The sequence below is a fragment of the Ascaphus truei genome, chromosome 5 (assembly GCF_040206685.1).
Source record: "Ascaphus truei isolate aAscTru1 chromosome 5, aAscTru1.hap1, whole genome shotgun sequence".
In the NCBI taxonomy this organism is placed as follows: domain Eukaryota; kingdom Metazoa; phylum Chordata; class Amphibia; order Anura; family Ascaphidae; genus Ascaphus; species Ascaphus truei.
The window spans coordinates 122,262,675-122,283,320 of NC_134487.1; the positions used below are offsets into that span (position 1 = coordinate 122,262,675).

The window sequence follows — 20,646 nt, forward strand, 5'->3', positions numbered from 1 at the left end:
GAATCCTTGATCCAGGGAAAAGAGGCCTTAATTTCTGCACTCCAAACTGCCCAGCGTGATTATGATGTCTTGCAGAAACAATTGAATAGGGAGCGAGAAGCTAATGCAGAGGTACAGAGGTCTATACTCCCAGCTATACAAGAGTATGCGGCTTTAAAGAAAACAGAACAACTCTTGCGGAGTGAGTTGGAGGAGCTGACGACAAGCTTGAATAAAGCCAACACCGCAATTGCTAACATGGAATCAGAGAAAACAAGTCCTGACTGGAGACTGTGCTATCAGATGTCCCAGAGAGATGTGCAAAACTTCATCAAAGACTTAGAAGTTTCTCACCAAGAAGCTAGCGCGCTCAAAACAGAGCTGGGTACTTTGAAGAAAGCCAATGAGACGGTCCTAAGGGATATAGAGACTGTGAAAATGGAGAATATAAACCTGAAAGAAGAGGTTTTAAACCTGACCGGTCAGGTCAGTGATGGGACTGAGAAGCTTCACCAAGCGCAGAAAGTGAAGGCGCAATTGGCGCAAGAAAAATTAGAGGTGCAGGAAGCACTGCAGAATGCAGAGAGGATGCAACGTGTCTCCTTGGAGCAGCACACACAAGCAGCGCACCTATGGCAGAGACAGCTGCAAGAGCTACATGCAAGTCTGCAAGCGGCCAAGGAGAAGCAGCAAGTGCTACAGGAACGGCTGAGTACCCAGTATGTCCCCACAGAACAGCATGAGGAGCGGAGGGCCACACTGTACGCCACAAGAGCATCGCTGGGGGCGGAGCTTGAAAGCCAGGTGATTCTGTGTGAGAGGGAGCGCGAAAAGGTCCAGAGACTGGAGCAAGAGCTGGAGAAGCAGAGAGGCAACTCCATCTCCATGAGTCAGTATGCCAAGGAGAAAGAAGCCTGGAAAACAGAAGCAGCGTCGATACTGGCGACAAAAACTAGAGAGCTCCAAAAGATGAAGGCGGCGCTGACGCAAGCCCAGAGCAAGCACCGGGAAGAGGTGAAGGCCCTGAGAGGGGATTTGCAGGATCAAATTGAAGAGCTGCAGACGCAGATTGCTGAGCGCAAAATACAACTCGCCGACAGGGAGGAGGTGACCGTCCATCAGGTGGCTTGCCTAAAATTGCGCTATGAAATCAAGATGGCTGATACCCACAGGCTGCTGGACGACACGGCTAATGAGAGGGACCGACTGCAGCTGGAGCTGGACAAGGTCTGGGAGGAGCACAGGCAATTGCAGGTCAGAAATAGAGGAAAAGAAACAGATTTAAGCCTTGCGCTGAACCTGCTAAGAGATGTGGAGTCACGACTCAACGCCAAAGAGGATGAACTGGCAGCGGCACTGAGTGAAAAAAGATATGCAGAAGGACAGCTTCATGACCTGAGGAAGGACCTGGAGTCTGAGCGTGCTGGCCGCAAGTTGGCGGAGAAACAAAAGCGTGACCTGGACGAGATACTCGAGGCCCTAAAGACTGAGCATGTGGCTATGTTGGACACCGCTCAGTTGGAAAATAAGATGAGAAAGACATCACAGGTTATCCAGCAACACTCCCAACGGAGTAAATTAAAGGGACAAGAAAGAAAGGCCCAAGCCTACGAGTCTGCCGACGGTAATAGAGCGGCATCATGGGGTACACTTAGGGCTGATAAGACCCCCACCCAAATTGAAGTTATAAAGATAAATGAGGTGAAAACCAACACTAAAAATACACTGATGGAGAAAGGTCCAGAAGCCATCACCACTGAAGCGGAGTTACTGTCTTCACAAGAGAAAGCTAAGCTTCAAGGTAGCCCTCTAAGGAAGCTTTTCACTGGATCTGGTTTAAAGAAGCTTTCAGGCAAGAAGCATAAAGGAAAGAAGGAAGAAGAGACAAAGGCAGAGTATGTGACAGAACAAGTACCTGTCTCATTGGAGTCTCGTGATCCTGCAGAGGTAGATGGAGGAGACAGTTCGCCCTCTTCTCCTGATGAGTCTATAGAGACCTCTCCTACAGAAAATGTAATGGGAGACACAGCAAAGACTGTTGAAACAGAAGGTGAAGGGGCCACTTCTGATGGAGAAAGAAAGAAGGAAGGCATTACACCATGGGCCTCTTTTAAAAAAATGGTCACCCCTAAAAAGCGTGCAAAGCTGCCTTCTGAAAGTGACAAAGAAGATGAGGTTGAAAAAGCAAAGAGTGCTACCATGTCCTCTACTGGTAGTGCTGGTTCTGTTGAAAATCAAGAGGAAGCTAAAGAAAATGGTGAGGAACAAAAGCTGGAAAAGAGCCCGGAAGATAAGAAAAAGGTTGACAGCTCTGTATCATGGGAAGCTTTAATCTGTGTGGGTTCTTCTAAGAAAAGGGCCAGGAAGACTTCTGATTCAGACGAAGAAGTACAAAAAACCTTTGAGGAAGGTCAAAAAACAGAGGGAGAAGCAGGACAAGCACTGGTGAGTGAATACTATGAGCTAACTGAGGTCTTGGCTCTTCTACAGGGTAAGGGAGACTCTGAGCCCAAGAGGAAGAAGGCAGAGATAGCTGATAGACAGCAGGAGGCTTGGGGACATTTGCAAAAGGGGACACAACAAAGGCGGAGCTTCAACCCTAGACTCAGTACGGCACAAGAGAAAGAGGTAGAGAAGGATGAGTGTTCAGGCCCAGATGGCCTGGTAATTACCCAAAAAAGAAAATGCCTAAATTGGAAGGCAAGAAAAAAAAAAAGGGGGGAGGGAAGGGCCGACGTCAGACATTTTCGCCAAAAATGCTGGTGCACGGGAATGGTGCACGGGCTGCTCCACAGGACAATGTTTCGCTGGGGAGAGGGATATGTGACAGAGTCACTGACTCAGTAGGCTGGAATAGTGAATGGAGAGACGCTGCAGCCAGTTCACAGAGTGTTAATCTCCTCAGACAGAAGGAAGAACACCTGCAGCCTCATTAAGCAGGAGGCCTGAGAGACTGCAGGTTTAAAAGCAGGAAGTGACACACACACAGGGAGCTTGTTTTTCCACAGGAAGGTGGAGAGAACTCTCCCGGCTTGGAAGCCAAAGCAGCTGCTGCTGCTCTGGTACCCAGTCCTGCGAGGAGCTTTGCTGCTGGGACCCCAACCCAGGATAAAGATAAACATTGCTGCGAGGCTGGACACAGCCTGCTCCCCGGAACCGTGTTCCTGTTTGCTGTTTGGATCTGAAACAGATAAGACTTTATTCTTATTATGCTTATTGGTTATCGTTTGTGTAGCATGTTTTGGGCATGACCAGATTAGCTGGCTGTCCTGTTAGTAAGGGCTCAAGAAGTGAGTTAGTGTCCCTAACGGGACTAGGCTTTAATTTGCAAGAAAGTAGTTTCTTAAAGGGACAGTGCACCCGTACTTATTTTGGTTGTGGCTAATAAACCACTAGTGTTTAAAGTTTCCCATCGTGTCAAGCATCTTACTGACCCCGCCGCGAGGCCGTCCTGCCACAATATATATATATATATATATATATATATATATATATATATATATATATTTTATATATAAAAAAAGAATATCACTTGTGAGCACATTCACATGTCTTAGGGAGGTCTGCAAACCTGCCTTTCCCCATTATCACCTAGCATACAGTGCTTCTACTGCAGAAAGGGATTCTGGAAAGTAACATGCAAATGGGCACACAGTGACACCTTTTGCCTGAAATACATTTTACATGGAACTCTTATAAACAAATGATCTGCTGTTCACACAACTATTACAGCATGGGTTTAGATACAAAGCCAGTGAAACCACTCACAGCTGTTTCGACCTTTATGGGTCTCATCAGTCTGAGAATGGTTATACTGGCTTTGCAATTTTCAAGGCTGGGTAGGTTTACCATGCACCTTTTAAGTTATGATATTATATATATATATATATATATATATATAGATACCCATCAAGGTTGAAACATGTATGTGAGTAGGTCTAATGGCTTTGCATCTCATCCCAGCCTCTGTTTAAAAGCTGTGTTTAAAACAGCATGCATTGGCTTGAGGATTGGCTTGTGTAATACGAGCTTGAGACAAAAGGTGGCACTGAGTGCTCATTTGCATGTCATTTCCCAGAATCCCTTGCTGCAGTGGAAGTGCTGTATGCTGGGTGACAATGGGGAAAGACAGGGTTGCAGACCTGTCTAAGACATGCAAATGAACATACAGTAATATTTACAGTTGCTATATATATACATATATACACACACACACACTTGATAAAGGCTCCAGTCTGTAGTCGGAACATTGAGCCAATAAAATAAATATAAAAGTATATATGAAGAATAAAAATAATACATATTTTTTGTATTTACAGTTCCCAATTACAAACTTCTTACACTAGCAGTACAACATGGGATCAGACCAATAAAATTGGTAGCAGTGGGGTTAATTAGCAGACTTCTAGCACTAGTAAAAAAGGTATACTGCAACCATCATCAATGAAAATATCTAACCTAACATTACAATTGTACTGTAAAGTTTAATTAGCCATTTATTATCAGTACATATAAATGTATAATTTACTCAGTGCGACAGGCATAAAAAGTGTAATACTTTACATGGTCCTCCAGCAGTTATGGGGTTAATTAGTCAACTACTTAGGCTACCTGTACTGCGATAACTATGAGTAAACTAAAGGACTTCCAGAGGTAGTGAATGTATTAATTACGTTTTTACTTTTAGAGGCAGTGAAGGTATTAATTAATAAATACACGTGAGGTTAGTCAAAATTTACTGAAAATTTCAAACTGCAAAACACAAGTTCCCATTTGCTAGAAAAGCCTTGTTACTATATTTTAAAATGTGCACACATTATGAAAAATAACTAAGAAAAAATATATACTCAATTCAGATATAGGGTTAACGAATTTTGATAACGCTTTAAAATGTGCGTTTAAAACCTGAGATCGAAAATTGGAGCTATGGAAAGAGAAAACTCTAAACATTTTACACAATTTAATAGGAACATGAGCGGGATTTCTGTCCAATGTCTCCTGTGCGGCAAAAACAGAAGACAAACCATCGTAACGCATACAACCAAATCATAGATAAACATGAAGATCTTGGGATGCTTTTTAACAAAATCTCCCAGAGCAAAACTGGGGTAACTCGTTAGGCTTTTTGTACACTTTTGGATCCATGTGTATGTATTTAACTTTGTCATAAAGCTTGAAGAATTTTATTGACACTCGTTTTTGGACTACCTCTGTGACGGCATCAAATCATATTTGGAGCACTACATCATAACGTTGTTTGTTTACCTTATTCTACGAGAATTGGAATGCTGAGACGCTAGGGTTGCCACGTGTCAGGTATTGAACTGGACAGCTCGGTATTTGATTACTCTGTCCGGTAAAAAATGAGAGATACTGTAATACCGGACATGTATGTGTCCGGTATTATCTCTCCGGACTTGGTAACCAATCGTGGGAAGGGATAGAGCAGTGCTTCTGCTAGGGGGCTGGGCAGCTTCCTCCATCCTGATTGGCTGAATTACACAGCAGCAACCAATCAGGAGGAGGTGGTAGGAGCCTGGGGGGTGATGCCAACGAGCAGAGGAAAAGCATGCAGCAGAGACTGGTGAGGCTGTGTTCTGTGTCTGTGTCCTGTGTTTTCTGTGTCGTGTGTGTGTGTTTGTGGTGACAGACAGTACCTACAGTACTGACAAGTTTGTTCAATTGCTCAATCACCCTTACTTTTCTTTTACCATACTAACAGTCCCCCATTTTCAAGACCTATTGAAAATAAACACCATTGTAAATTCTCAGAATGGCTTCATAACTCAGCTCTCATCACAACAGCAATGCAATCTCTGCAGCACTCTTACTTACAGATCATCCCCAAGAAGGCGGAGCAGGTTACTTATTCATTGGCATGATTCAATATGCAATTTAAAGCTGGATTTTGAAGTCTAAAATTGAAAGCCACTGTACTGATAATGACAGAGAGAAGGAGGGGGGGGTGAGAGGATGAAGGGAGGGGGGTGATAATGACAGGGGAGGGGGTGAGAGAGGATGAAGTGGGGGTGAGAGAGGATGAAGGGAGGGGGTGAGAGAGGATGAGGGGAGGGGGGCTGAGAGAGGATGAAGGGAGGGGGGCTGAGAGAGGATGAGGGGAGGGGGGCTGGGAGAGGATGAAGGGAGGGGGGCTGAGAGAGGATGAAGGGAGGGGGTGAGAGAGGATGAAGGGAGGGGTGATAATGACAGGGGAGGGGGGTGAGAGAGGATGAAGGGAGGGGGGTGAGAGAGGATGAAGGAAGGGGGTGAGAGAGGATGAAGGAAGGGGGTGAGAGAGGATGAAGGAAGGGGGTGAGAGAGGATGAAGGAAGGGGGTGAGAGAGGATGAAGGGAGGGGGGATGAGAGAGGATGAAGGGAGGGGGGCTGAGAGAGGATGAAGGGAGGGGGGCTGGGAGAGGATGAAGGGAGGGGGGCTGAGAGAGGATGAAGGGAGGGGGGTGAAAGAGGATGAAGGGAGGAGTGATAATGACAGGGGAGGGGGGTGAGAGAGGATGAAGGGAGGGGGGTGACAGAGGATGAAGGAAGGGGGTGAGAGAGGATGAAGGAAGGGGGTGAGAGAGGATGAAGGGAGGGGGATGACAGAGGATGAAGGGAGGGGGGCTGAGAAAGGATGAAGGGGGGTGTGAGAGGATGAAGGGGGGGGGTGAGAGGATGAAGGGAAGGGGGTTAGAGAGGATGAATGGAGGGGGGCTAGAGAGGATGAGTGGAGGGAAAGAGAAGACAAGGGGGTGGGAGGGTGAGAGAATAAGGGGAGAGAGGATGAGGAGGGGTGCAACAATCTTGGAATTTGTGGGGAGCATTAAGATTAGTATTGCTCGCCATGCAGAGTATGACTGCAGGTCAGTTATTTCTAAATGATCTGACCATTACGTCATTTGTTCTAATTTCACTCTAAGCATGCAACAATTTGCACTATTTCATATTCTATTTCCTAAAAAATCCTCGGAAGGGCACTCGCTCCCAAGACTCCGCCCCAGATTTTTTACGAAATAGAATATAAGTTGGTACAAATTGGTGAATACTTGGAGTGAAATTTAGAAAAAATGACGAAACAGTCAGGTCATTTATAAATAACATTCTTCCTCACCAACGATTCTCGCGTGCGTCGCACCTTTCACCATTGTGTCCAGTATTTTTGGACAAGCCACCGGGCAACCCTATCAGATGCCAGCACCATTAGCCATGCGGTGAGGCAGCTACCTTTTATTCTACCGATAATTACACCAGAACTGACGTTATCAATGCAAATAAGACATTTAAATAGGGATATGGAGCGCCAAGAACCTTTTACTTTTCACATGGGGTAACACTGGTGCCAAAAACAGCAGCAGATTGATGAAAGAATAAAAGGACATTTCTTTCAGTAGGGATTGTGTTTCCTAGTAAGATGGTGCTGCTTTTGCTTCTGTTTTTCTAGAGGACAGAAATACAGCTTTTTTCCCCCAGATCTTTTTGATTACACATTAAATAATAATGCAAAATACACACAATATATTGAACTTCAAACAATATAGTCTAATCCTCCTGCACGATGAATGAGTACAATTGAAATTCTAATGATTCATTACCAGCAAAGCGAGTCATATTTGTTACCTCTTCTCCTGTTCCAGGAAGATGATGGTCACTCAACCTTACTTTTAAATTGGGGCCTGTTGCGCATCGTGCAAATAAACAGTACCAAGAAACCTACAAAGAAAATAAAAATCAAAGGGAATAAATCTACTGTCACAAACTGGAGCATTGCTCCGAAACCGGCACAAATTGCATTATCTTTTTACTTTGCGTGACTCCACGTCAATGTGTCAAGGTGCTTTGCTAAAATGTTCCCCTCTTCCCCCTTGAGCATTTTGGGGATTGGTTACAGCAGGGGTGTGCTCTACATTTTCTAAGGGGGGCGCCGCGCTTACAGAGGCCCTGCGCTCTTCCCCGGAACATTTACATTGATTGCAGGGGGAGAGCGTGGGGCCTCTGTAACTGTCTCTTCTTACCTTCTCTCTGGCTTCTCCTGATGACGCGTCACCATGACAACGCGGCATCGTGATGTCACATGACGCCGTAGAGATGAGATGCCGGAGAGCAGGTACGAGGCAGGGGGGAGCACGACTTAAAACGTTTGCGCACCCCTGGGTTACAGGAAGAGTCATTGCATATTATAATGAGATGCATTAAAAATTGTGCCTATACTGTAACTACTGCTGTTTTCCTCTCTCTTTGCCCCACATATATCTGCCAAGTTTAGGTGGCATTGATATCTTCAAACAAAATGTAAGAAGCAAGATGAAAAAGTATTCATACTTACGTCACTGGCGCAAATTGACGCAGATACAAATATTTGCTCCATGTTTTAGAGAAAATTACATTCTTTTCTATACATATCCCTCCAAAATTAAAACTTTTAACAAACTTTTGAATTGTTTTATAATTATTTGGGGTATATACTGTATGTTACATGGCAAAATTAGTGCAATTTTAGGACACACAGTTTTAAATGCACCACTTACATAGCCCCATAGATATTTGTATAATGTATCATTTTGTAGATAGTGTCAACAGTGTACGCAACCTTATACAAAATTACAATACAGGGAATGTAAAGTACAAACAATAGGAAAAAGAGCAGGAAATTCACGATATAACAAGGCAAAGGAAGACCATCTTCAGAAGAGCTTGCAATCTAAGTGGACAATACACAGCTATGGGGAATGTTATCCTGTGGCTTGTAACTGCTGATATTATAAGGCCCGGCACACTGATTTCCCTTACGACTTTGCTTGTACATCATACTCCAATAACTTGTGTCTAGGGCAGATCATGACTGCTCCACCTAGGAAGTGGAAAACTGCTTGTTCTGCTCCTGATGTTATGGAGCGTGTGTTGGGGCATGTGATCAGTACATGTGTCCGTCTCACTCTGATCCCACTGACTTTTCTCTTTACAAGTGAAACATTAAATTAAATGAGAATGCTTTTCATTCATTCATAATTTTGTAGTAAAATATTACCTTCACATCTGATTTGAAGAAAGCTGGCTTAAATACCATTGAATTTTCTGTTCTGGAAAGCAAAATGGGTGGAGGTGGCACAACCTTTTTTCCTCTGTTTAATGGCTCTGACTGTTTAACACAAGATAAATAAACTGCGTTTTCTTCAACTGCAGCTTTGTGAATGAGCTTCTCTGAATCCTGCAAATAAATAGTATGGGGTTAAATTGAATCATTATCAGTATAGTAATTATATATATAGTTTAATAGCCCTACATTTAACTTTGGCTCTGTGGTATCATATAAATGTTATTTTACTAGTTGACATATTTTATTTTTACATTCAAAAACCTAAAGATAAAAAAGTCTTATGATTCATTTGAGTCAACACTATTATCATGTATACAGCTGCAGCCACCGGTATTCGACCACATCCCATTCCAAATTCACTGCCAATTCACCTAAAACCCAGCAAGATGGGCCGCAGCGGACTAATGGCCCATCGGATTAACACAGCGGGGGTCCCTGCGTTTGAATGGGACTCACGCTGTGTGAATCCTACCGGGTTCCACCTGTCTGTAAGAGACAAGCAGTAAGAGATAGACTGAATCAGTCACTCTACCTGCGCGCCTCTAACAGGCGATTACTGGAGTTTTATTTTTATATTACAGTATTGTAGCAGGGGGTCTCCGGAGCTGAGCCGCATTGATTTCAGGTCCGGGGACCCCCTGTTTCCCGAGTTACAGGCCCCGTTATGGGGTACCAGTATTCGTCTGCTTGGTTTAAATCCTCCGATCACGGCCATGAGGCAGGAGCAGCTCCAGAGACCCCCTGCTACAATACTGTAAAATAATAATTCATAATAATTGTTTGTTCTTGTATAGTGCTGCTAGTTTTACGCAGCGCTTTACAGAGACATTTTGCAGGCACAGGTCCCTGCCCCGTAGAGTTTACATTCTATGTTTTTGGTGCCTAAGGCACAGGGAGATAAAGTGACTTGCCCAAGGCCACAAGGAGCCAACACTGGGTATTTAACAAGGTTCCCCTGCTTCAAACTCAGTGCCAGAGCCAGTGTCTTTACTCACTGAGCCTATCAATAGGAAAATAAAACCCCCGTGATCACCTGTTAGAGGCGCGCAGGTAGAGTGACTGATTCAGTCTATCTCATACTGCATGTCTCTTACAGACAGGTAGAACACGGTAGGATTCACACAGCGTTAGTACCATTGAACCACAGGGACCCCCGCGGTGTTAATCCCGATGGGTCATTAAGTCTGCTGTGGCCCATCTCGCAGGGTTTTTGATCGTAATTTTGACATTTTTCCTGAGATATGGTCGAATACCGGTGGCTGCATGTGTATAGTAAACTCTATTTCGCTTTGCATTTTAAGCATGACATAATGGACTTCAATCGTTTGCATGTTTGTAAGGTAGTGGGTTTCAATACCCAACTTTACTGAACATTAGCAAGGCCAGGTTTTAGGAATAACAGAAGAACTTGCAATATTCACACACTAAAATATTGTTATTTTATACATACATCAAATATTGCTTTGTTACCTACAAAACATGACGCATTCTCTGAGCGAGTTGGAAACCTGATGTAAAGAACTTGAGTCTGCAATGTAATTTCTGACTAGTATTACTAAGTGCCAACGATCACAGTGATAATATGTTTACCTTAAACACATTGTTAATTGCTTTATTAGTGTATCCATAAGTTTGCATATTGATGCAAGGGGATGAAGTGCCCTGCTGAACGGAATATGATCAAATTCATGATTGTTACTATTAGACACACATACAATTTAGGATCCCAAAACGTAATTACTGCAGAGATTGAAGCTGAGAAGCAGAGAAAAGGCTGGGATAAAGTTAAATAAGTATATCATCTAAACAAAAGCTCTATACTCTGTTTAAAGTACAGTTGTAAGAAAAGGATTGAATGTAGACTTTAGTGCGGAGTTCATTTAGTTATTTTTTTATCAGGTCCAAAGCAGAGATGCATTCAATGCAATATTAATTAGAAGGGAAATCCCTATCTCTCAGTGGTTTATAACTTTAAGAATAGTGGTCAGAGTTAGTTCAGTGAGAATTAAAGATGTGATTACGTTCTAATTTTTCCCCTCGTACTTTCCAAAACAGTACTGTAGATCAGTGATTTTCAACCGGTGTTCCGCAGGGCACCTCCCACCAGGAGGGGGGGGGGGGGGAGGGAGAGCCGGGCAACTGTACCAAATATCCCAGGCCCGGCAGCGGCATCACATGCAGCAGTGACATGGCGGCTCCCCAGCAGTAACAGCAGCAGTCCTGTCACTGCAATCCTTCCTCTTCCTCCTCCTGTCTGCGCCGGAAGTCAAGTCCAACTTCCGGCAGACAGGAAGGAGCTGTGGACAGGCACTGGAGGGCTCGCCCCAAGGTACGGTGTGTGTGTGTATAGAGAGGGAGTCTAATCGAGGAAGAGGGAGGGATTCTAAGGGGGGAAGAGGGACAGAGAGAGTCTAAGGGGGGGAGAGGAAAGGACTAAGGGGGGGGGGGACTAAGGGGGAGAAGAGGGAGTGTAAGGGGGGAAGAGAGAGGGAGGGAGTGTTATGGGGGAAGAGACAGGGATGAGGGAGTAAATGTAAGGGGGAGAGAGGGAGAAGAGAGAGATTGGGGGAAGAGAGAGAGAGGGACGAACAGAGGGGAGAGAGACAGGGTTCCCCAGAATTTCACAATATAATTCTAGGGTTCCTTAACAAAAGAAAGGTTGAAAACCACTGCAGTAGATCCTAATAAACATTCTTATTAATGTTTTCAGATGCCCGGAGAAGTCATTGGATGTGCATGAAATACACATACTTTATTACATTGTGATCTGTACCATTGATAACGTATTTTGAAAATTCATAGGGATCTTAGCAGTATAAAACACAATAAGTGTTATAAGCTAAATCAAACTGTACTTAATCCTTATTTTACTGGCATGTAGTTGGAATCTCTATGGTTCTTCCAGCAGACTGAATCTCTCTAATCCTTAGCCTAACACTGACAATTATCTTAAACTTTTTAATTTTACAATTGACCTCAAATGTGTAAATTTACTACATATAGCAATAGAATATGTTGTCAGTTTTGCGGAGCTTGACATATGTATTGGTTAGAAGACTTCATTATAATCATGACTTAATGCAACATTTTCGGGGTGAAGTATTAACGTCTCCCAAGTGCAAAATAGGGCAGAACTGGGTAAGAGAAACTGCCTGCTCTGGCTCATGTATCCAAGGTTTGCAGTTTGAAGACTTTCATACATTACCCGCTTTTTTCAAATTCTGGTTTTACAACCCTCATGTGAACAAATTGTTCAACATACAGTATATACATCAAAACCCAATTACCTCCAGAAGCTGATTAGGAAAAGCACCACCATGTCCGTTATTAAACAACAAAGCCTTCTGCATTAGGAAGATGGCTTTGGATAGCTTGTTCTTGTTAATTTTATCAAATATTTCAGACTCTGCAATCCATAAAAAGAAAACAGTGTAATCAGCTAAATATAGCCATATATATTATAGATTATATGATCATTATGAATAAAGAGTGGTAATATTGATTTAATTTCACCTGTTAGGTAATATATAGACTCTGCATTTCCTTTTTTCTGAACAGAACTTTTAGATGCTCTCAACTGTCCACCATCGCCTGAAAATATAAAAATGTTATCATATACATGACCTTTTACAAACATGGACTGTTTTAATGGATTCAAAACATGACTGAGTACAATCGGAAGCAGCAGAACAAGTTTTCTATGCTGCAGTATCTATGCAAAAGCCATTAGTGATCATTAACAGACACTCACTTGAATGGGTGCTAGTGATCAATAAAAGCTATTGCACATGGTTTTGCTCTGTTCTTAACCCACTACTCATTCGGATGGGTCATGGTGAGCAAATTTTGTGGCCCATGTATATAGTACGATCCTTGCATGTACCTTTCTATATTTCATTTTTTTTGTTAAAGTATGTAATATAATAGCCTAATTATGTCACAAAAAGTAAAACAGTATTCATAGTCATAATATAACATGTTATACAGACTGAAGGGGTCAAAGTTTGCAAGTCAGTTCAGATTTTTATAAAGTTTAAAAAAAAAAAAAAAACTTTGCTGGTTGTTCTAGAGGATCCTTAAAAGCATGTAGGAAATGCAATACGCTGCTGCATTTGCTATAGTGAGGCGATCATATTTTAAGGATAAATCCAAATTGTTTAAAGTTACACTACAACTGATCTCTTACCTTGCAATACATTCAGAAGTTTGACAGACACACGATGCTGTGCAACAATTAGCTCGAGCTGCAAATCCATCATCATATTATTTGCAACAGCTTTGTTCTGTTCTATTGTGGTGTTCTTTAAATGCGGTCTCCTCACACCCAGCTGATAACAAACATAAATAGTCAGAAAAGGGATTCGTTATAATGCAGTGTGGTTTATAATCCTTACAAGCATTACTTCAAAGGTTCGACCAGGAATTTGGAATTCCTTAATTATTCAATAAGCAAGACACTTGAATAATATATGCTGCTTTGTTAAATGTAGTTGAATATGGAAAAATAAGGTTGGATATTAACGGACACTCTGCTTATACTACAGTGTATCTGTGAGATCAGCGAGTAATGCCTTGTCCCCACTGCTCAGGGCTACATGCGCTACGGCGTGCGCAGCGGAAACAAGATACGGCCCTCTATGGGATCGGCCCCAGTCACTACCTATGCGCGCCTGCAGAAAGCACGATGTGCAACCACCTTTCCCAAAAGACAAGATTTTTGTCTTTTGGGGCGGTGGCCGAGCGATGGCCATGTCACGGTGGTGGTTCAGCCAATGAGGGTGAACCAGCCATGTGATGTCATGGCCATTCCCCCATCACGCCTCCCCGGGGGCCTAGCCTAGATCTTGTCTGTGCTCCCCCTGCACTTCTCTGACTTACCAAGACACGCGTCCCATCGCGACCCCTGTACCACAGATCGCGGCTGAAAATGGTGCACGCGCCGTCGGGCGCTTCAACGCGCGCATGCACTCAGTGACCGGGGCCGTAGCCTTAAGGAGAGCAACAGAAATGCAGGAAGCATAATTTGTAAAAGTCAGTCTTACCGTTGTGCAGTAGTGGTCAATTACTGATGTTTCATTTGGCAATGAGTGTGCCATAGACATTTCTTGTATTGCCTTTTCTAGAGTTTCATACGCAAAAATCAGCTGTGCAACTGGATTCTTGGGAAATAAAAAAACAAATATGGAGTTATTTATTTATTTATAAAAATTTTATCAGGAAGTAAAACATTGAGAGTTACCTCTCGTTTTCAAGTATTTTCAGTTAGGAGGACAAATAATACATGGTTACAAATAAATAGTTACATAAGTGAACAGAGTATACATTATATACAAGACACTGCATGCACAGTAAGAGATTATTAGTAAGAGTTGGAATGTGTTACAAATTCACTGGACATTCTTAGCTTCCACTCTGATTTAGAGATCTTGTATTAGCTTCATATATGATATTCTGTGGACATGTATGAAGATGAATTTTCTGTTGCATCAATCGCACTGGCTTAAAATGTATGAAGCATGTGATATACCTATCGGAAAAGGATATATTGAACAGGTATTTCCCCTAATGACGCATAACCACAAAAGGTCTGTTAAAGTCAATGCAGGGATTTAAAGCAGCAATCCAAGCTACCCATTAATTTAAGCTCCGGGGACACCCTGCTTTCGGAGATACAGACCTCCATAGGGGATGCGCGCAGCTGCTCCGCTCGGCTACCAGGGTTCATGTAATGGTGGAGTTGCAAAGTTCCCGCTCCATGCGCGCCAATAGAAAGCCGTGAAATCATAAGGTTTGGCTTCCTATTGGCTCACGTGATGCGGGAGCTTTAAACTTTGCTGAGATACCGGCACCTGTGGAGATCTGTATCTCAGGAAGCAGGGGGTCCCCAGAACTGATATTAATGGGGTTCAGCCCCAGAGATACCCTGCTACAATCCCATGTAAAGAAAATGTTTTAAATTTAAAAAAAAACGCCTGGATTGCTCCTTTAACCTGACATTGGTTAAGTCATAACACAGGTGGCATTACTCATCTACACCCTGAAATATAGGCTCGAGAAAGAGGGAAGGAGAGGAGGAGAGAAATAAAGGGGTGGAAGGAGAGGGGGTATAGAGAGGGGGGGAGGGAAGAGAGAGTGTTAACAGAAGATGCCTTGCAGATTATTGAAGACAATGGGCTGTAAGCTCTCTTCCTGTGCCAGAAGAAGTCCTATGGCAGAACACCACTTAGTAAATATGGGCCTGTCATTAATACGGAGTAGAATTTTTATAAAGGATGTCATTTCCATTTTTTTTTAAATATATATAATAGAATGTATAATTCAGTGTAATATAATGTACACGTAGTCCAAAACAGTGTTAAAAAAAAAGTATAAAACTGCACTTCTTTTTTGTCAGACTTTAAACATCATGAAATTGGTACAAACTGAAGCAGCATAAAGCAACATTTTTAAGAAGTTGTTAAAATTAAACATTTTAACTCTAAAATGTGGCCTCCCAAGTATTTGAAAAGTTCAATGTATTTAAGGGGAAGTTTGTAAAGATACAGGCCCATGTGTGATAAGGACCCTTCCCGCACCGAAATACATTTTACCGCATATTCAAGTGAATGGGCCACTAGGCATCTTCCAGTGCCACAAGGAGTCTTAATGCAAAGCACTGATAAATAAATATAATACACAGTTCCTTCTAAAAGTTTCTCATTCATTAATCAGCCATAACGGGTTGGTATGCACTAACACTACTGTCACTAAATTCATTTCTCCTTCAAAATATAATAGCCATTCCACGTATTCTAATTTTCCGGTCTGTTCCAGTCGTTAAAACATAATCACATAGATCCTTTTTAAAAAGCAGCACAAACAAAAAGTCGTCTCATCCAGGACATACAGACTTGGGTATTTTGCATCTTGTAATACAGCGGTGCGCAAACTGGGGGGGCGCACTGATTGTCTGCGGTGGGCGTGCGGTTTACAGAGGCCCCGCGTGCTTCCCGAAGGCACTTAATTTAAGCGGGGAAGCGGCAAGGCCTCTGTAAACTGCTTCAGAGACACGTTGCCAAATGACGCCACTAAGTCATGAGACGTCACGTTGCCATGGAAACGTGATGTCATGGCGCCGGAGCCGAGGTAAGGGGGGGCACGCAGAGATTGGAACAGCCGACAGGGGGGCACAGGGAAAAAAGATTGCGCTCCCCTGTTGTAATACACCTTAAATGAGAACTGGTCACGTCAAGAATATATGTTTCAGGTTCCAGAAGCTCATGAAATTACTGCTGTAAAAAAAACTTCTGAAGAGTTGGCTCTATGCTGCACGATAAATGACATTTGTGTATTTTCATAGCTCTTCATATTATGCTAATTCACCCACCTTTAAGAAAACAGGTTTATTATAACTTTGCATTTGAGAGCTTGAGTCCACATTTGCTTTTTCATACGATTTGTCTGAAAACCAAAAAAAAACAATTCAAATGTTTGTTTTGCTTATATGTTTGTAAATTAAACTATAGGTAACTAATTCATTTTTGTGGTGCTTCAGTATTAAATACAGTGGCAAATGTAAAGAAAAACTGCAAGTACACAGTTAAGGATAAAACACACAGTGTAATCACATCAATCTTATCCCACAACATTATTACTCAAGTCCTCCTTACTGCATCTGCTTCGAACTTCATCATTCAAAGCTTTTCAAGTTGCACTTAAAATGATATATTTATTTTTTAAAGGTAATGATGTCAGGAAAAAGCATGAGATGCGTTCATTGTTTACACTGGCTTAAATAACTGAAAATGTAACAAAAGTAAGATACGACTATAAAAACTTTTGAGCAACTGAAAATCCAGATTTTTAGAGTAGATTAACCTTTAGGTGTTAATGTAACACATTATTGTTCTATATTTTTTTTACCTGTTTAGAATAACCTGTCAGTTGTTGTGTGTCCTAAAATTTTCACTAATAGAACTGAAAAGAAAAACTGAAATCACTTCCAGGAGTTAGTAATTCACATGGTAAAGCCTCAGGAATTGTAATATGAACTCAACTGATCTAACTACGGGCTAGATTTACAAAGTTCAGTTAAAGGGCTCGTAACGTAGTATTACCTAAAACAGGAATGGATGTTATATTCAGAGGTTCATGTGTATCCTCAAAACTAGTTATATGCAGAAACAACAACCGAACTACTTCTCGTTAGCATAGGATTAACATCGCATTATTGCAGCAAACGTCTTGTCTTCCACTAGTGTGATGCTAAGTATGTCTTAGCGTTACTTCCATCCAGACCCTAAAATAAGTCTTTACAGCTGCAAACCAAGCAATATCCTACATGTGTTTTTTTTTTAATAATAATAATACCAATAATAATAATAAATCAGTTCTGTACTATGAGAAATACTTGTTGCATTTCTTTAAACAAGAGAAAATAAGAGATACAATGTGTTTGTATCCCTGAAGAAAATTCACTTATATGCACACTCCTGAGAGTAAAATGTAACTTTTAATATGCAATACTTAAAACATATATTACCGAAAAAGATGGTATAAGGAACACTAAAAATAGATTAAATAAGGTAAATACACACACCTCTGTTTGGGTCTCCAAGGAATATATAAATACTCCAGTTATTAATGTTACTGGAGTACTGGAGGCTCAAGAGGGTGCAACCAGTCAAGATGAGCCCAAAAGAGCACACTACTTGCAATCACTAGTGCAAAAGATGCAGTATCTCACACAGCAGCAGGGAATGATCTTAACCTATTTGTAAATAGTCATTGGCAACACTCAATAAATGAGATTATACCCTAGCTGCTACACTGTTTTTATATATGTCTGCACTAATGAATAACTGGAAGAGACACTATGTTAAAAACAGCCCCATAACGGGGACTGATGACATAATCACGCGTCCAACGCGCGTTTCCCTCCTACTATGGAGCTTCGTCAGGGACAAATTTGCATACAGGGGGGAAGCGAACGCTATTTATGCCGTCCGGTTGTCATGGTGACAATAACAACACACCGCTGAAAGCGCATGCGCAGAAGAGTGCATGCGAACTGAATGTAAAAACCCCCATAAAACGACTCACAAAGTACCTGTGGATTGTAATTTATTTGTTCCTCATTTCAGGTAAACCATATATATATATATATCCTTTAAGCTGTGGTAGTTGTGCCGCATTGCGCCAACCCGATCGTGAGTTGTTACTGCGCATGCGCAAGGTGATAGCCTTCATACCTCTTATATAAAGCTGTTGGCAGTAGCAATGTGCTCTGTGTGTTTAGGTACCATTAAGTGGCCCCTATTGAACACTCATTTTGTTTCACAACATGCATGAGGTTGAGGCTATCAGGCAATATCCTATCTGCCTCACTCTACATGTTTAGTGATGTGTGGGTTAGGCTCCGTTTATCTCTATCACCTGACACATGCGCAGTACGACCGAGGAATTTTGTGCCTGCGGATCGATCGGCAACTTAGCTAATTAATTCTCATTGTGTGGATTGTATTCATGCACATATTAAAGGAGAACATTTATAAAAATAAAAATTAAAAAAAAACAGCAGCTTGAACTGCTGCTTTAATTCAACTTTGGAATGAGAAGACAAGGAAAAACACTGGGAAATAATATCATATTAGTTAAATGATGTCTAACTGTGGCATTACACCCATCCAGACTGTGCAAAAGCCAAGTTTAGGTATGACCTAACGAACGTAACGTTAAGTCCCTGTGTTAACCTCAACAGATTTCTGTGGCTATGCAATGTTATGATAACGTCTCATTTGCATGTCATTATCACCAACAGCCGTTACAGTTAACGCAATGATCTTTATGGGAGAAAACATGACTTGCTGCTCTGCATTGTCCTAAATACTGCACTTTAGTGTTAATGTGACATTACATTAGGCCACCTTAAGTGACTTAACAGAGCTTTGTTGATCTGGGCCTGTGTGCCAAAGCCATTTATTATCAGATCAACTAAATGGTATGTACTATAGGGTAAAAGAACCTCAAATATTATGAAAGAACTGCGGTTTAGATTTTGATTACTCTTCAATTTCAAGATATTTAAATCTATTTTGACTTAATCAATATTTGCTCAATTTTTTTCAAATAATTGTGTCTTAAGCATTACAGATTAGAGGAGTCTTGAAATATTGGTAGATTTAAGACAAAATAATGAAAAGCAAAAAGGTACAAGAGTGGAAACTGTGCCTACAATTAAGATAATATAAAATACTGGAGTATACATGACTGCGAATTTGGGAAATTAAACATTTTGAAGCATCCAAGGATTATTTTATATTGTTTATCTATTTATTTTTTTAAGGCCAAAATCAATGAACATCCAACAACTAAGCACAAACATATGACTCACACGCTTCAGCTTTTTCACATTTGACATTTATCATGTATTAGTAAACTCTCCGTGGCTAAAAGGTAAAGGTTGACATTTGCTTTTTTTCAACTTCCCATCAATGTTGAAGTTAATACTGTATGTACTGAGTTAAATTTGGTATCCAAGTCATCTTGTACTTGAAGCCAACTTCAATTCAATATTTTGAGTTTAGAATGTCATTATTCGCAGTGAAAAAAAACACTATGCGTGTAGAATGACATTTAAAAAAATTGTAAAGCAGCAAAAGCAAGGAACCTAAAACGGACAGTGTGTAGTGGACATTCCACACAATAGAAGGTCCAAATAAAATATTTCTTCATGTAGAGGGGTACCTGCAAGGCAGTATTAATATTACAGTGTACATTTTTGGATTTGACTCACACTATGTTTATGTAGCCATAGCTGGTCCAGGTTATACTTTCTTCCCCCTGTCACGTAAGTCCTAGAAAGTTACAGGCAGTAGAAGGCTATCCGGTGGGGTTTACCCCCCCTCATGCAGCCTCCTTGAGTGGCAGGAGTGAAGGTGGGGCGTGGTCTGCGAGTTACCCAATCCTGGTGAAGCCCAGGACCCCTCCCCTTCTGCATTGAGGTGGAGGCACTCTAAATTATAGAGTCCTAGTCTCTCCCTCTAGGCAGAGAGACGTGCTTTCAGCCCTTCCTGGGGCTGACTGCAGCTAAAGATCTGAACAGAGGACAAGGCCTTCAAACTGCGAGAAGGCCGGTACCATCCAGAGGTCTGGGCCCTATTCTAAAGGACTATGCATTCACTGTAATAACACCTGCAGTGGATGATATAATAAAGGATCCTGTTTTATATACCCCTGCCTAAGTTACAGTCTATTGGGTAGGTAGGGTTGCCAGGTGTCCAGTATTGAACCGAACTGTCCTGTATTTCAACACTACTGTATGTCCAGTAAAAAATTTGAGGTAATACTGGACATGTATTTTTACATGTATGTTTTTAACTGCACTAAGTTACGTAAGCTTATGCTTAGTTTATTAACCCCTTCAGGGTATACTTCACAGAACATTTGTATACATTTAGCATAGGGACCTACTACTGAGACTTACCTTGTCGTTGGTTTGCAGGCTTGTCATCATTTGATCAAAGGATGTAACCAAAAGTCTCCTTTGTCTTACAGACTTAGGTTTCACTATGTATATTTATTTCCCCATTTATTG

General features: G+C 41.7%; 1 protein-coding gene across 2 annotated transcripts in view; it reads right to left on the reverse strand.

Annotated features, from left to right (window-relative positions):
* The window catches only part of CFAP54 (cilia and flagella associated protein 54), a 331,179-nt gene that overhangs the window by 214,647 nt on the left and 95,886 nt on the right, over positions 1–20,646 (reverse strand). For both annotated transcript variants that reach the window (XM_075600548.1, XM_075600549.1), the window contains exons 16-22: positions 16,438–16,511; positions 14,114–14,230; positions 13,258–13,399; positions 12,585–12,662; positions 12,359–12,477; positions 9,003–9,182; positions 7,595–7,687 (exon numbers count right to left, since the gene is read on the reverse strand). In XM_075600548.1, coding sequence (XP_075456663.1) covers positions 7,595–7,687; positions 9,003–9,182; positions 12,359–12,477; positions 12,585–12,662; positions 13,258–13,399; positions 14,114–14,230; positions 16,438–16,511 — 803 coding nt within the window. The remainder of the gene's footprint in view (positions 1–7,594; positions 7,688–9,002; positions 9,183–12,358; positions 12,478–12,584; positions 12,663–13,257; positions 13,400–14,113; positions 14,231–16,437; positions 16,512–20,646) is intronic.